Source organism: Argiope bruennichi, chromosome X1 (genome assembly GCF_947563725.1).
Source record: "Argiope bruennichi chromosome X1, qqArgBrue1.1, whole genome shotgun sequence".
In the NCBI taxonomy this organism is placed as follows: domain Eukaryota; kingdom Metazoa; phylum Arthropoda; class Arachnida; order Araneae; family Araneidae; genus Argiope; species Argiope bruennichi.
Window position 1 is genome coordinate 13,334,710 of NC_079162.1, and position 16,234 is coordinate 13,350,943.

At 31.1% G+C, this 16,234-nt stretch overlaps 1 protein-coding gene across 4 annotated transcripts in view; it reads left to right on the forward strand.

The window, feature by feature from the left end:
- Positions 1-16,234, forward strand: part of LOC129959499 (rho GTPase-activating protein 7-like) — a 328,073-nt gene that overhangs the window by 135,572 nt on the left and 176,267 nt on the right. For all 4 annotated transcript variants that reach the window (XM_056072353.1, XM_056072352.1, XM_056072355.1 and 1 more), the window contains one exon: positions 10,322-10,437. In XM_056072353.1, the coding sequence (XP_055928328.1) occupies positions 10,381-10,437 (57 nt within the window). In that variant the 5' untranslated portion in view covers positions 10,322-10,380. The remainder of the gene's footprint in view (positions 1-10,321; positions 10,438-16,234) is intronic.

A 16,234-nucleotide genomic window follows, 5' to 3' on the forward strand; every position in this document is an offset into this window, starting at 1 on the left:
AGATGTAACTTCTCCCATTTCCCAACACATACTTCAGTGCATATGGACCTCCAAATATGGATTCTTTTCGCTAGGAGAATCCTTATGTCTGGTCATTTGTTACTATCCGGGTGTAGGAAAATAGTTATACATCCCGTCGTTTCAAATAGAACCATCATATCTTCATATCTTTCAAATAGCATCAAAACATCCAGATGCTATTTTTTTCCCTTTATCAACAGACTCCTCAAGTCATCAAGGATCAATCACCAGAAACCATTGTAATTAAGTGTCAAACCTAGGTGCACTTCAGCTGGCGTTGCATGTAAATGACATGTGCTGAAGAGGCGATCGGCCCCACCAAGATGGTTCATTAACATACACTCCCTCTGTCGGGTTGAGACCAATGGGGAAGCCAATGAGGATTGAGTGATAGGGTACTCAAGTTCACCAATAGGAAACCGGAGGCGGGTATCTGATAAAATTAAAATACGGGTTTCTTCGAGAGAAAGGGAGAAAGGCTTGGAATTGGAATTAGGAGAGAGCGGAATTGTTCGTGTTTTATTTTGAAAAGGTCTGTGTGATTTGGGCTTCTGTATTAGGATCCACAACCAGTCTATTGAAAGAAAACACGGTCTTCCAAGCTGAATTACTAGCACTCAATAGAGCAGTCAAATACTCACCCTCTCTTCCTACATCAGATTCAGTTACTAATTACGTCGACAATAAAGCAAGTATACAAGCCTCAAGTTCTCCAAAATCCAATAGCTAATTAGCAAGAGATACATTTACCCTTCTTCCTGCAAATCCTCACATTAAAATCTCATGGATCAAGGCACATGTAGGCTATGAAGGGATTGAAGCGGCGGACAAACTAGCCAAAACAGCGACTAATGCTAATCAAGATCGGAATGTAATAAAGCTTCCAAGATGTCATCTGAAGAACATCCTCCAAACTGATATGATGACAAGATGGCAAAAGGAATGGGAAGAAGGCGAAACAGGCCGCTTCACATTCAACATAATACCGAAAGTTTCTCTCTACGCGGCCAACTGGAACAGAGCGGATGTCCTTTTCTTCACTGTACACAGCCCATTCCCGACATACCTACACAGATTCCATCTGGCCAACTCTCCTTCCTTACTGTAGCTGTGGGGAGATAGGATCCCCAATTCACTATACCACCGACTGCCTACTGACTCTCTCATGGCACATGAGGAATCCAGAAACAAGTCTCGAGGAAGAATGGTAAAGGAGAGTTGCATCGAATACCCTTTCACGCGGCAAGATCCACTCCATAGTAAACCATATTTATAAATACCAAAACCTCTTCAAGACTACACAATAGCTGAGACCAAAATGCCACTTGTCAAAATCAGCCGAAATTATAACTTCAAAAGTCCCTCATAAGTGCAGTTCTCACGAAGGAAATCAAAACCACAGGACTCAGACGGACGTTACAGATTTCTGACTCTTCAGTGATTATTTATATGCTTATACATGTCATACAGATGTTCTCAATATAATTTATCAATTTTTTCAGTTAGTAATCTCGTTTCCCTGTAAGTTCAACCCATAGTGACCATATGTTTAAGTATTCTTGTCCCCTCCATCCAGTTATTACTTCACCAAAAAATTAAATATTGTGTAGGATTTGGCACCGATGGGATTCTCTCTGGAGAACCCTGGATGGTCCGTCGTCTCTTCTTTCTACCAACATTTTTTTATTTTTTCCTTCCATCTTGTGCTCATCCAACTGGTTAGATAACTTAGTGTTATAGGCACCGGGGGCACAGGATGGCGTTATGTTATGTATTAGGGTCCACCCGATAAAGATTAGTGGATTTCTGTAGCCGTATAGAGCTAACAACCTGTTAGCGGTTTATTTGGTGATTTATTCTCCGATTTGATCGAGGAATTATTTCGTGACTGAACTGTTATTTTATTTTTGTAAATAATATTTACCTAGATGAAAAAGCATTTTTTTTTTGTAAATATTTAAGGCTATAAATAAAAGAATTATTTTGTTACGCTACTCTCTTATTTTATCGGTCTTGATCAAGATATTACAGTTTATCTCTGACATATTTTATTTCAAAAAGCATTCTGCTTTCTTATTTACTGAATACTTTGCTTATTCATTCGCATCCTATTATACATCCAGAGAAAAATGTTGAAAAAGATGGAGGGGGACGAGAACCCCTGGAAATGTTCATTGTTAAAGTCACCATGGGAGGGGGTGAATCATATCATTGTAAATTGTTTCACCTCTACTTGCGACCCCGCCCCCTGAGTGAAACATCACTCGGCTACGTACTAAAAAGTGCATTCGATTCATAGACCACCTAAGCGTAGAGGGTGTGCTGGCAATGCCGAATTCATTTTGTTTCGGTGTACGAAATTGATAGTTTGCTCACGCGATTGCCTTCTGATGCTTTTCTTTACTGCAAGCTGTGTGGTCCCTCCTGAGGGAAGTAGGTTGTTCTTTTTCATCTTATTTTATTAAAAAGTGTATTAAAGTAAATTAATTTATCATTGATATTTTTTAGAAAAATGTGTCATGAAATTCATAATATTGAATAATGAGGTGAAAATTTATAGTATCATTAAATCTGCAATGAACAGAGTTTTCAACGCATATGCTGTATGAATCATTTGCTTTGCGTTGCGTAGTGACCGATAAAGTGGACCCACATTTTCCTTAAAGCTAATTTTTTCAAACATATTGATTGTAAAGATGTTTTGTCAGTTACGTTGTTTGGAAAATTAAGATAGCTTGAAATGTCACAAACGGAAACGAAATGTAACTTTTACGCGGAATTGTTTTTCTTTATTTTTAACATTGTTTTGTTCGTTTACAATAAATTTACTATCGAAAAATATGTCGCATGCTGCTGCTCTTCAATGCGCTCTGAAGTATATATGTATCAGTCAAATTTTTTGGTTTGTGATTCAAATTCTGCACGAATTTTAAATAAGCATTAAATGTAGATCCATGAAAAGGCCTGTTTTCCTCTTATCTGTTGTATCTTTAAGGCTGGAACTGTGTGATTTTTTTAGACTTTGTGCTTCATTTACATATTTTGTGGTTATTTCAAAGAAGGGAAGGTTGTGCATTTGTTTGTAGAATGTAAGGAAAGGTAGACTAAAAATTAAAAAAAAAAAAAATTCAGTTGTGAAGGTTTTTTCCCCCCAGTTATTTCATGTAATAAATTTATAAAAAAAGTTCACGTAATTCGTTTAGATATTTTTATGACTCATAATTGCATAAATGTGTATATATCTAAATTTTAACACATACATACAAGCTTAAAATTTATATTTCAGATTTTTTCTTATGTTTCACACAAATTTATTAGCATAGAACTACGTGGAAAGTGCTTGAAAAAAACTCGTGAAATGTATGAATAACATTTCAAACCAGAGAGATAGGTTTCCACTCAATTGGGCAATCTTTGGGCAAGGCTGAGAATGCCACTAATGCTCAGATTTTTATTTTCATGAAATTCTTAAATGATAGTTGATTGCTTCGTTGTACAGTAAACAAAACCTGTATTTGTGTATTATTTGCATGGCATTGGTGAACAATAATTACGAAATATCGATCTTTAATGTGAATCTAGTGTGTCATTTCGGACGGATGTTTTGGTTACTAAATAGTACCAAAGAATGTGTATTAAAGACACTTTATCTCGATCGACTGAAAACGAAATCTGGCGTAGAATTCAAATTGTAGTCTCACAATCAATTAGGAAATTTCTTTTATTTAAGTCATTGCGTTTTTGAATTATTCGCGTTTACATGCTTTATAGACCGATAAAATGTATCGTATCGGTCAACCTCTTGACAGATTTAGTTCTAAATTTGATATGGATCTCTATTTCAGCGTTTACATTATATTTAACCAAATTTTATCTTTCTAGTTATTTATGTTATCGTGTTCGCTTCTGCTCGAACAAACTCTAAATCAAATTTCATCCCTTTAGTTGAAAGCATTTTTGAGAGACATAATTTCAAAGATGGGCTTTTCTGATTCGTCTTAATCTATAGTTCCATTTAACAGTAATTTCTTTTTGTATGCTTTAGATTCTAAAAATAAAAATGTCTTTCAATATCAAATTTAAGACTTTATGAAAAGTTCCTTTAGTGTTCGATGTCATTTCATAGTTATAACAATTTTTGGTGCGGAATAATAGATTTCAGAATAACTTCTGGGTGAACACATTTTTTTAACCTAATATTTTTTAGATTAATTGAGACATCAAGACTTTCATTCAAAAGTAAAGTGAATAAAAAATAAAACAATTTTCTCTTTTAATATTTTTTTCGTCCCAAAATTTAATATTTATTTTTCCTTGAATAGAAATTTGCTGGATGTAGTTTTCCATCATATTTCTTGTTTATGTCTGTCGCCAAAATTTGTCCTAACAAAAGCAAAGTCTGGTACAAAGTAGATTTGCGGGGCCTTGGAGTAAATAAACTTATTTCAGCAAAATAATAATTTATGGCATTTTGCTATTTCATAAAGTGCACAAATTCGTGTCATCAAGTCTAAAAAAATGTATGAAATTGATAAAATAATTAAGTTATTTTTTTTATTTCAATTGCAAAAATATTATTTAATCAATCAAAAAACAAAAATGATTAATTCATGAAGTTTTAAAATTCGACTTGATATGCGTACTAGTAGAATATGTGACTTTTTAAAACGTTTTTTTAGCAAATTCTTTAATAGTATTATCATAATTTCGTGCTTATTTTTTTCTATTTCGGATTTGATTGATGAAATATCTATGGGAGTAAATCTCTCTTGATTAATGTTGGGTTTTTATTAATTTTTTTATAATTTTCAGTTATGAGAAAGAATTTTAGGCTTATTCGACGGTAATAGTTAGGATATATATAAATTGGAATTATTTGGCATGTTCTGGAAATTATATTGTTTTATAATGGAGTATGAAGTGTTAAAAGGGTTAATTAAGGGAATAAAAATGTGAAGAGCCTTTCATTTGCATGTGTGTGAGAGAGAGAGAGAGAGTAAACATAGTTTTTTAAGCAGTGACCGAAAAGAGAAAAGACACTATTAACATTTAAACTTCGTTTTATTCCATTCCGGGAGGCATAATTTATGCACAGGAAGCGCGAACGAACTGGCGTCCGTTCACCAGCGATAGAAGAGCGTAAAAGAGACGGAAAATATTTTCCCTCGAGTTATTTATACTATGAGATTCCGGTAGAGAATCCTTTACACGTATCGATTTAGGATAGGGAAATCTAGGTATCTTTTAAAAAGAATTCGCTTGGCTGGGCAGTTTCTTGTCCCTTCACTCGGAGTGTGGGTACTTGTCGACTTCAGCAATTTTAGAACTCGTGTTGAATTAATTAAATAAAAAAGGTGGAATTAGACCAGGCAATAAGAGAACATTTTAGAATGAATTTAATATAGGCTGAATTATTATAGAACTTTAAAAATTAATTAGAATAGAAATTAGATTTTAAAATATCATTATATATATATATATATATATATATATATATATATATATATATATTAGAAGAGTGTAGTTATCTTTTTGGAAGAGTCATCTGTATCGTATTAAACTCAAAGGAGCTGAAAATCCTAATTATCTGCAAAAATTTAGTTATTCATGAAAGGACTGAGTTATATTTAGTGTACAGATTGAACTTTCGTGTGTGTGTGAAAAGTCGTTTAAACATGTCAAAAATGCATTTTGTCATTTAGCAACACTATCACCCATTTCAGTTCTCAAAATTTTTCTCTCTCAAAGAGAAAGAAAAAAAAACTAAAATTATCTCAACCAGTAACGAATCATTTTTTCCCTACATCGGGCCCCTAGTACTGCTTTGAAACGGGACGTTAATATAACTAAACTAAACTCTACCTCAGGCATGACTATGCGGTTTCATGTTTGAACCAGATATGGAAGAATGCTGGAACCTTTCTTTAATGGTTACGGTAAATTCCGTTTACTTACCTCTAAATATAAACACATAATTAATGTGCTGCTTTTAGAAGTTATCATTGATATTACTGTTATTACTGAAAGATCCACGACTCATTCAATTTTAGTTATTTGCACGTACTGAAGTATTTTAAACAAGATATGATAAAGTCATGATCGCTACTAGGTTCAAAAACAATTAAATTTACTAATGAAAATGTATGGATATCAGAATTAGGGGAATCTGGATTGGAATTCTTATTACTCACTTGTCAATTTTTTTTTATACTTCCTTTTAATCTCATATATTTAACAAAAAAAAAATTTAAACAAGATTAATAAAATTTGGAATGAATCAGTATTTGTATTAAAGGTTAATACCTTAATGGTAAAAATCGTAATTTTATAATATTTTGGAGTGTATTCGAATTTCTGTTAGATTAATTTTAAATCCATTTTTTTGTAGGTTTAAAACAGCAGTCTTAATTAATCAGACTATAAAAGCAATAAGAAGAAATAAACATGTCAATGAATTATTAAACATCGGAACTTAAATGGTGTTTCAAACAACGATCTATTTCTTATGAGTGATTAAATTGAATAATATTTGCAGATTTCAAGAAAATGCCAATATTTCTCGACACTACTTTAATTATGTTTTTAAATATAGGCCGGACATTCCTCTGTCAGTGTTTTCTGATCTGGGTGGTTCCATTTCATATAACTCAGCACCAGAAAAATGTAGATAAAGAGAGGAAAAATGTCCTGGGACATATTTTGAGGCTACTCTACGTTTACTTTGAACCCTGGTAGATTCTTTCCATGTCACATTATTTCTACTAAATGGATGCTATCTTCCGAGCCTTAATTGCATCTTACGCCCAGCTCTGTTCTGTAGTAAAATTATCTCGTGATGTCATATTATGATGGGAAGAGCACACGAGGTCAAGACCCTGACGAGTCTGTGTTTTTAACTGGAAGTGACGTCAGAACTGTCATTCATCTACTACAAGGAAGTCTGGTGGTCGTGTGACCTTATTCGAAGAACGCATTTGTTCTGCAACGAATTAGCATAAGCAGCAAGTGATATGTCTTAATCTGCACTTTACTTAAGTTTTAGTTATTGCTATATTTTCTAAATTCACGCCACACGTACTTCGGGGTGTTTTTTCCTCTCATTTAGTTTTTATCGTCTTCTGAGCATTTAATATTGACGTAAAAGCCTATGCAACAAAATTCTATTTAAAGAATTCGATATCTTGGTGTAGAACTTTTCTATTTCGCTCTGTGAATCGTTTTCTTTCTGCCCTTTTCTTTTAAAGAAATCTCTGTTTAATTATTTGTAATATCAAACCAACATACCATCTTCTGATGCATCTGCTATTTTAATATTCTATATAGATTTTATGTGGCATTATATGAGCGCTTCAATTCTTATTTTTCATGTTCATGGAAATCCCACCATTTCTTTTCATTCTTTGTTTTCTTTTTATGAATTGCTTGAGTTTAATTTAATAAATTTGTCAAAAATTCCAATCATTACTATTTACTTACAGTCTGGGCGTGTGACTGTCAGATGAATTTAATTTTTTTCAGACTATGTTGGATTTTTCATATTATATGTAAACAAAGAACTACTTCAATCTATTCTCTTGTGTTAGATTAAAGGAAAAAGTCAAATCTGAAACATCCCTTTAAACACTGAAGAGGCTTCGGACTACTTACATATGAGCCTTTTTAGAAAAAAAACTATCTGTAAATTTCTATTTCATATTTTTATTAATTTTATATGCTTAGTAGAAAAATAATTGCATAGGTATTATTCCTTTTAAATAGAGCATTTAAAAATGTATCATTACTTCGTTAATAACTATTAAATTCAAACTAAATACTACTTTTGTTATCCGTGATCAAATACGAGAAATTTTTGTTGAAATTTCAGGTATTTGTAACTATTAGCATTTTTCTTAATTATTTTAGAAGGGAGCAAAAAGTAGGGATCCTTTGACAATAAAGAAAGTGTTATTAATCTCTAATTATGATTAGAATATTTTAAAGTTTTTTATGCAATATTCTTTCTTGAAAGTTATAAATATTTTAGCGAATTATATATATATTTATAAGTATCCATTTATACGTATAGCTTATGAATGATCTTTTTGTATTCTTAATTAAAAATATTTTTTCATTTGAAAAGAGTCTAAAAGATCACAGCTCGTTCTTAGCTTTAGAATTCAATTCCATTTAATCCAACGCGAATGTTCTTAAGCAACTCATTTTTTAGTGTCTAAATTCATATTCCTATCAAAAACACATTTAGTACGCAAATAAAAGGTATGCTTTTTTTAACTGTATCGCTTATAATTGCAGTTTGTCCTTGGAAATTCCATCTACTGATTCATTCACTAAATTCAGCCAAAGAAATTCAAAGCCCATGAGAATATTCTTCCGACCTGACAGAAATATCTTTTTGTTATGTTTCTGGATCAGAAGGTCAGCGGAGTTACGTCATTGTAATTCATTGAACGGTGTTCCTCCATTCAAGAATTTAAAACCGCCACGTAAAAAGTAATCTTACCTTTTACCCTCCGAACAAGTCCTTCTTTCATTTTTGGATATTCATTGGGAGGTTTAATGTGGTGATGTCCTCAAGTTGTCTACAACATTCATTGCTTCTGAAGGATTAAACTAGGTTCATGGGAAACTTTCATTCTGTTCTCGTTTACCTTCAAATGAAAGATGGCGAATTGTTTGCATACTTTTTGAAACTTTTTATGATGCAGACGCCTGAGAATTTACGACTTCAAAAGTCAGTATGGAAAGCTCGCATATTTTTTTCTTTTCATTATTTTGTAAAAAAATGTAAGGGACAAGGTCACCGCTTTCTTTCATATCATTTACAGAAAAGTACTCGAAGAAAAGTTTGAAAAAATCCCTGATATATGTGTTACTGTCAGTGTATAAAATTCATGCGTTTGATGTTTCTAGATTAAGTTCTGACCGTATGCTTCATTTTTATACCTTACATGCTTTCTGGACATTGGTGAGCTTCGTTTATGACGAAGTATCATAATTTGAGGTAAATTTGTATAGATAAGGCTCTCTATACTTAAACTAAAAATACTTTTAATTTGTATTTTTTACTTCCTGTAAAATAATCCTTACCTTTCAGTATTTCATATATTACCGAATACTTCTTTTAATTCAAAGATACCTCCCACTCATCGTTCTTCTTCGGAAAAAGCATTTTTTGGCCTTTAAAGCTGTGACCTGCTGTCTTCGGATCTTATTCCTTCGTACTCTTCCTACCGTTTGGAATTAAATTGGTGTGGCCAATTAGCTGGAATTTAAATAGATCATTAAAATTCAGTAGTTGACAATTTTTAAGTTAATCTTCTTTTAATTATCTTCAATAAATACGTTTTCCTTTACTTACTTTTCTAACCAACGCAGAATCATCTTTTTTGTTGTTTTTTTTTGAAAAGGATCGCGAGTGGGAAAAAAAATTAAGATATTCTGCTCTGTATTGTCCAAATACTCTATGAAATGTGCTCGAAAAACAGACAGCCCCTTCTCCCTCTATAAAATAAAGCAGATTTTTATTTATTACTTTTCCTGGAAACGTCACACATTCTACTAAATGCTAAAGTTTCATATATTGCTGGTAAATATGTGATTAAGTATTTTGTGGAAACTACAAAAACCAGGGAAGTAAGCCTTTAAAATCTTGCGAAATTTGATTAGTCTTTCTCCACTTTTGCTCCATCATATTTTGATATGCCTATGTTTCGCTGTAGATTTTTTTTTTCTTTTTCATTCGAGAATTACATTCATTGAATTCCATATTATTTTATATAAAATGCTTTTTTCTTTTAATGTATACAGCATTTATTTAAATTCTTGACTTTTATGTAGATACTCTTTAATATTTCCGTTTCATACTTGTGTAGATTTATTAAATCTCTCTCTGTGATATATATATATATATATATATATATATATATATATATATAATTCCTATTTTATGATTTTATTTGAAACTATAGTGTATTAATCACAAAACTCTATATATTCTTGATATAGCAGATTTTATATATTATATATTCTTGATTCAAAATTCATGAAAGCCCCAACTGAAGTTCATGAATGTTCCCCCAATGTTCCTTTGATTTCTGCAAAGTAAACTACTGGTTTGTAAAATCTATCCTGCTGATAAAAAAATAAGTTTGGTGAATTCGCAGTTGATTGCTACTCTTAAACAACTGCTATGTATGCACTGTTAATGTGGCATTTTATTGCTGGGCCGCAGTTTTATCGTTACACTATTTGCATACGATTAGAATGCAATCTGTTACTGATTAGGCTGTTTCTCTTTCAGGTTTCAATGGGGTAGTGAATGTTTTTTGGAATTGCATTTACTGACAGCCGCCTGCCAAGATGACAACGTGTCACGATCCGTATAGAGAGCTAGAGCTTTATCTGGAACAAGCGCAAGTATGTTTATTTTTTTTATTAAATATGTAGCAGACTGTAAATTAAAAAAAATCACAATGAGGCTGATTAAGATTTAAGAGAATAATTATGGACCTTTTATAAATGAGAAATTCAGTATCAAAGTGCTAGCTGTTTTTAAATAACTAAGTTTTGAAAGCATGCTTAACGTATAGTTTAGTTGTTAAAAATAAGTGCGATTCTTCTTTCACATTACTGACTTGTGTCTTTCTTCATATCATTGAGTTGTGCCTTATTTTTTTGATAGCAAAACTAAATTTACTACCTACTCTAGTGATATCGACAAATGACATTAATAGTTTATAAAGAGAATAAACTATTTTAATACGGCATCATTGGGTACTGATACTGAAACCGGGATGTCGATTAATATCATCCTGATTTCTCCACTTGCTTTGATGACTGGCACCAGAATGACTGCTGATAGCAAAAGAAATGATAAGCTCTTAGAGATTGTTTTCCTTTCCGGAAATCACAAATATGTTTGTGCAGATTCCATGGATGCCTGGATGGTATAAATACATTTTATATCAGACATCGTCCATCTCGTGTCACCATAAGGCCGTTTCGTGTTTGTCACTGATCAAATTATTGAAATTACTGCATTTCCGAGTACTAAAGAGAAAGGGGACTCTTTAGCATTTCTTGTTTAGACTTTAAATGGGATTTTTGTTCCACTGAAACTGTCTTCAACAGTTTTGAAGTTCAAATTGCTAAATAGTTGTTTTGGTTTTCCTTTCTTTCTTTTTTCTTTTTTTAAAAAGGAAAATACTAATGGATTTATTTTGTTTGAATATACATTTTTCTTTTTTGCTTGAAAGTATTTATTTTGTTATTCATTTATTGAAAAATAGACGAGTAAAGCAATTTTAGCTCTTCATGTAGTGTTTCTACAAAGCATTTTTATTAAAAAATAATTAATCCTACTACATTTTTTAATTATTTCTTCTTTTCAATAAATATTGTGATACAGTTATTGATCTTGCTATCAAAAATAATTGCTGTCCTAAAATAATTTTCCTAAAAAAATTTTAATTAAAAAAAAATTAAATTACATCTGAGCGTTTTCACCTTTATTGAAAAAATCAATGTTGCAAGTTTTTTTTCTTCTTTTTTTTTATCATAAATCTTTTTCTTTTCTGAATCTTCTGCATATTTCTCCACATGACAATTTGAGGATCTGTTGCAGCTTCATTCGTGATTTATATTTTATTTCACTGACCTGCTCCAAAATTCGTCGACATTTCGAAGAGATCTTACAAAATATGACAGTTTCAAAGAAAAGTTTAAAATTCTTTTTTAATTATTTATAGAATCGCTATCAATAAGGCTTTGCCCTTGAAACCCCTCATCGTGAACTTGCACTACTGTTCACATCTGATCCTTAATTACATTCATTTTTTTCCAAGAAACTGAAGAGTGTGTCCTATTACCATCTTCACAATTTCAGAACTGAAATAACGATCTCTGAAATAAGTAGGGATGGTAACGAACTTTACGTTACGGAAGAATGTTAAATGGTCCGTATAGAGAGTGCTCGCTTCTTTATTTCGGCTTTTTTATCTTCGTTCTTGCCAGAGATTAATTTTTTAGATAGTAGGAAAGGTTCAATAAAAGCCTCTTATTATTTAATGCTTTCTTAGTATTTCTTTCTATTTCAGTATTTGTTGTCTTGCTTAGTCATCACGTTTTGTGCAGTCGCATATTGTTTTTAGTTATTTCGTTTTATTAACGTAGTCCTTCTCTTCTATGTTTTAAAATTGTGCACATTCTAGAAATTTTTTTAAATTAATAATAGTTTTAGCAGATAATAATAGTTATACCCACCTCTTTCTGAGAACACTATAATATTTAAACTGGTAATAAAAATTTCTTTAGGGTAAGATTTTCACATTTGATAGCACAGAATTAACTACAAAAATTAAAGATATTAGTGCCATTTTATTATACATTATTCCCATTTCCACTGTTGATATGCAGTCACTTTTCAGAACAAAACAAAATATGAAATCCAATAGTATATTTGTAAAGTATTTCATAATTCATACACATACGCTACACATAGTATTTCATACACTTTTCGTAGAATCTTTCGAACAGTTTTTTATGAATATTAATTGGCAGGGTTTTTTTTCTCTCTCTCTACTTTCTAAGAGTTTTTCTTTGTCTAATGTCTTGGATTCATATAGCACCATCTGAAAATGTTTTATCTATTTGTACTATTAGTATAAGTCAGTGATGATTACCCATTAGACTTCTGACGAGTTAAAATCACATGTTTAGAAACTTTAGCTTATAATTGGAGTTCTTTTTACATGCGTTTTTGATTATCCTGCGTGTTTTTCTTTTTACCTGCTATAATTTAGCTAAAGTCGGTGTTTTATTCTGAAGATTCCGAAGTTTATTATCAGCACTCCTCCTTTTCCTTTTTTAAAATTTTTCCTTTTTTTCCCCTAAATTCCTTTTTTACATATATGTCAAAATGGAAGAACACTTTAAAGGAAGTAAAAAATATATATTTTATGTTGTTGAGTTATAATAAACTTAAAGCCGAAAAAAATGATGAAATCTAAATATTTATGCAGTCAACTACTATTCGTGTTTAGTTAAAAATTCTTGTAACCCTAACTCATACAATAAAAACGAGCTCCGTTGTTTTATGCACAAGACCGAGGTTAGTTATTTAAAATAAATAATGGTCATATTCAAATTAATTTTAAAGAAAAACTGTCAACTTTTGAATAACTAAAATGTTCGGTCGAAATGAAAAAAATGTTATTGGAACTTTTTTCATTAGTTTAAATATTCAACAGAAAAGAGTCATTTGCACGTAAAAATAATAAACGAACGGCACAGCTTGTGCCATTAAAATATGATGAAAAGAACTAAACCTTTTTATTACAAAATGTAATATTATTTAATATATGATCATAATAAACATTTTTAGGAATTAGAAATAAAAGTAGCTTTACAATCGACATGACTTTCTTTGGATAAAGAATCGCACTCGTGAAGCCATTCTTCTTGTACATTACGCAGTATTGTTATTGTAACAGATTTACATTTTTGATGTAGCAAATTTGTAGCCATAATAACACGTTTATCAAATCTACGGAATTTAAGAGTACTCTTTCGTAGATATTAATTTCAAATAACATTAAAGGAAGTAATCCAAATTTAAACAGTCCATTTTTCTAACGTGGGCATAAACCTGGCTATCACGAGAAAGTTTAATTACAAGGACCTACTTATCCAATGATGTTATTTCAAAATTTATTGGCCAGGAAAATACGAAACGGAAATGACTTCCCCTAACGAGTTAGAAAAAGATTACACAATCACACTGAACGGAAAAGATTGCCCCATTATACTGACACCATATTCTTGACAAATACAGTAGCGAAACAGATTCTTTCAAATAATCGAATAATGGTCTAGATAAAATAACCATATATTTAACAAACGTTAGAGCATCTTCGAAAAATAGTACTCCAATTAAAGTGCTTTTCTACATTCCCTATTAAATATTCACTGACCAAGGCACTTGGTGTACATTTTATTGTATACTACGAACAAAAGCTACCAAAAGTAATATTTTTTTGTCTTTAAATATCAACGCATGAACATTTTCTCAGTCAAAGTCTCTCGAAAACAAAACATTTGGCCAGGAACTTCCTTCTCCCTTCATTCCACCAACCCTTCTTGTATATCATCTTTAATGAAAGCTGCATTAATTGAATAATCCTTCTTCCTGCTGACTTGACACGGTTTATTCTTTGTTGATGTGATAGGGACTAATTGAATTTCCGGGAAGTTCATTTCTTCTTCTCACAAAATCAGAGGTAAAAGAACTCTTCGGTGTCAGTCACGAAGACATGGAAGAATATGATGAAGTTCTAAAATTCGATGTCCCATCGAACATCTTTTTCGAATAATTCATGATTTACTTCAAGTGTTTTTTTCCTTCCATGTTTTATTGGCTAAATGAACTAAAAACTCCATCCTTGTTACTGCATAGAAGTTTGTTGATTGTAAAATCAATGCTAGAAATGAGATGAAGCAAAGATTGGATTCTCTTTTCAGTGCATTATATTAATTATATCAAAAATTCAATACAGTTTTTACAAATAGAATTTCAGTTTGTGTGTGTGTGTGTGTGTTTATTGTCCGAATGGATCGATGAACTATTTCAAGATTAACTTTTAACTTTTGTGTGAATCTTGTAAATAATATTAACCCAGATGAGAAAAAGTTGTGTACATATAAGAATATAAATAAAGGAATTATTTGTTACGCTACTCTCTTATTTGATCGGGCATAATCGGGCAAAATAAATAAATTGGTAAAACAATTACAAAAAAAGAGGCATTGGAAAAAGAAAGAAAAGATAATGAAGACTAAATAATATCTTTGGTGTTACTTTTGCTGTTCTTCCTTCAAGCAAATTTATTTACAATCGTTAGATTATGGTGATTATATTCTACTTAAAACTGGATAAGAGAATTCTAAAGAAGCTAAATTTTACAAAAAAATTAAATCTTACAAACTTTTTAATATAATCTATTTTCCAATTTTAATAACAAAACACGTTTAATTGAAATTTGGGACAGAGAGCAAATAGAGGAAAATCGAGACAATCCCTGATAATCTGAGAAGTCTAATTACTTTAGATTATATATTTAAATAATCGCTTTGAAAGGCAATGATTTTGCGAAATAATTCGTCTTCTTATTTTGTTTGAATTGAGAGATTCGGTGAGAGTGATTAGATAATACAGAAGAATTCCGAGAGTGTGTGTGTTCAATAAGTTCCAAAAAGTTTTATTAAGACGATAGTCATCCTAGTAACTTTCAAAACTTGTAATAAAACATTAATTTAGTTATCCTGTTTAATTCGTTCCCTACGCAATTCGAACGAAACATTCATAACTGTCTCTTTGTATATACATTACAGAATGACATATTCCGAAACCTACAACTCGTTTAAAAATCCTTTAAGCTAAATTAATGATAGTTCTTGAAATCCAAAATCATGTTTCATGAAATGTTAATTAAATTAAAGAATCAAATAAAGTTAAATTAAATTAAATAAGCAAATTAAATTAATTAATATTAGATAATTAAATTGAAATATGTTTAATTAATCAATTTTTAAATTTTTCATTTTTTTAATTATTTATTCTTTTTCTGGATATTTTTATTTATTTATTTACAGCGTTTATTATTTCTCTTTATACATTGAAAAGTACGAACAGAAAATCAATTATCGCTTTGATGAATATCACTTTCATTGAATATTCTTATTTTTGTCCTTCATATATTTAGCCTTATGCTAAAAATCAGTTGAGCATCAAATAGGATGGATGTTGAACGTAAAATATTATGATTAAGACATAAACTTTCGGGAGACTTAGTTGGATAGATCTCGCCCCGCGCTTGGATATTACATTTCACGTTCTTTCTGTCTAGATAAAAATAATAACTTCGATCAACAGCACATTGTAAAACAAAATTTGTCACAAACACATTGTAAAAAAAAATGTCCTACGCTTAAAGAACAAAGCCAACCGCTCCTTTCTGAGTTCAACCATGAGTTTAATTTCTCAGCTAAGATGTACCATCGTCTCAAAGAAAATGGGAGTTTCTAACAGTCCTTACCGCTTATCTTGCGAATAATGGTGAAATACTATTTTAATGGATCATGAGAATGAGGTTACATGTTGAATCGCGAGGAAAATGATATTCGTCAATGAAATTAGGTGGTGGAACGCTCATGTTTT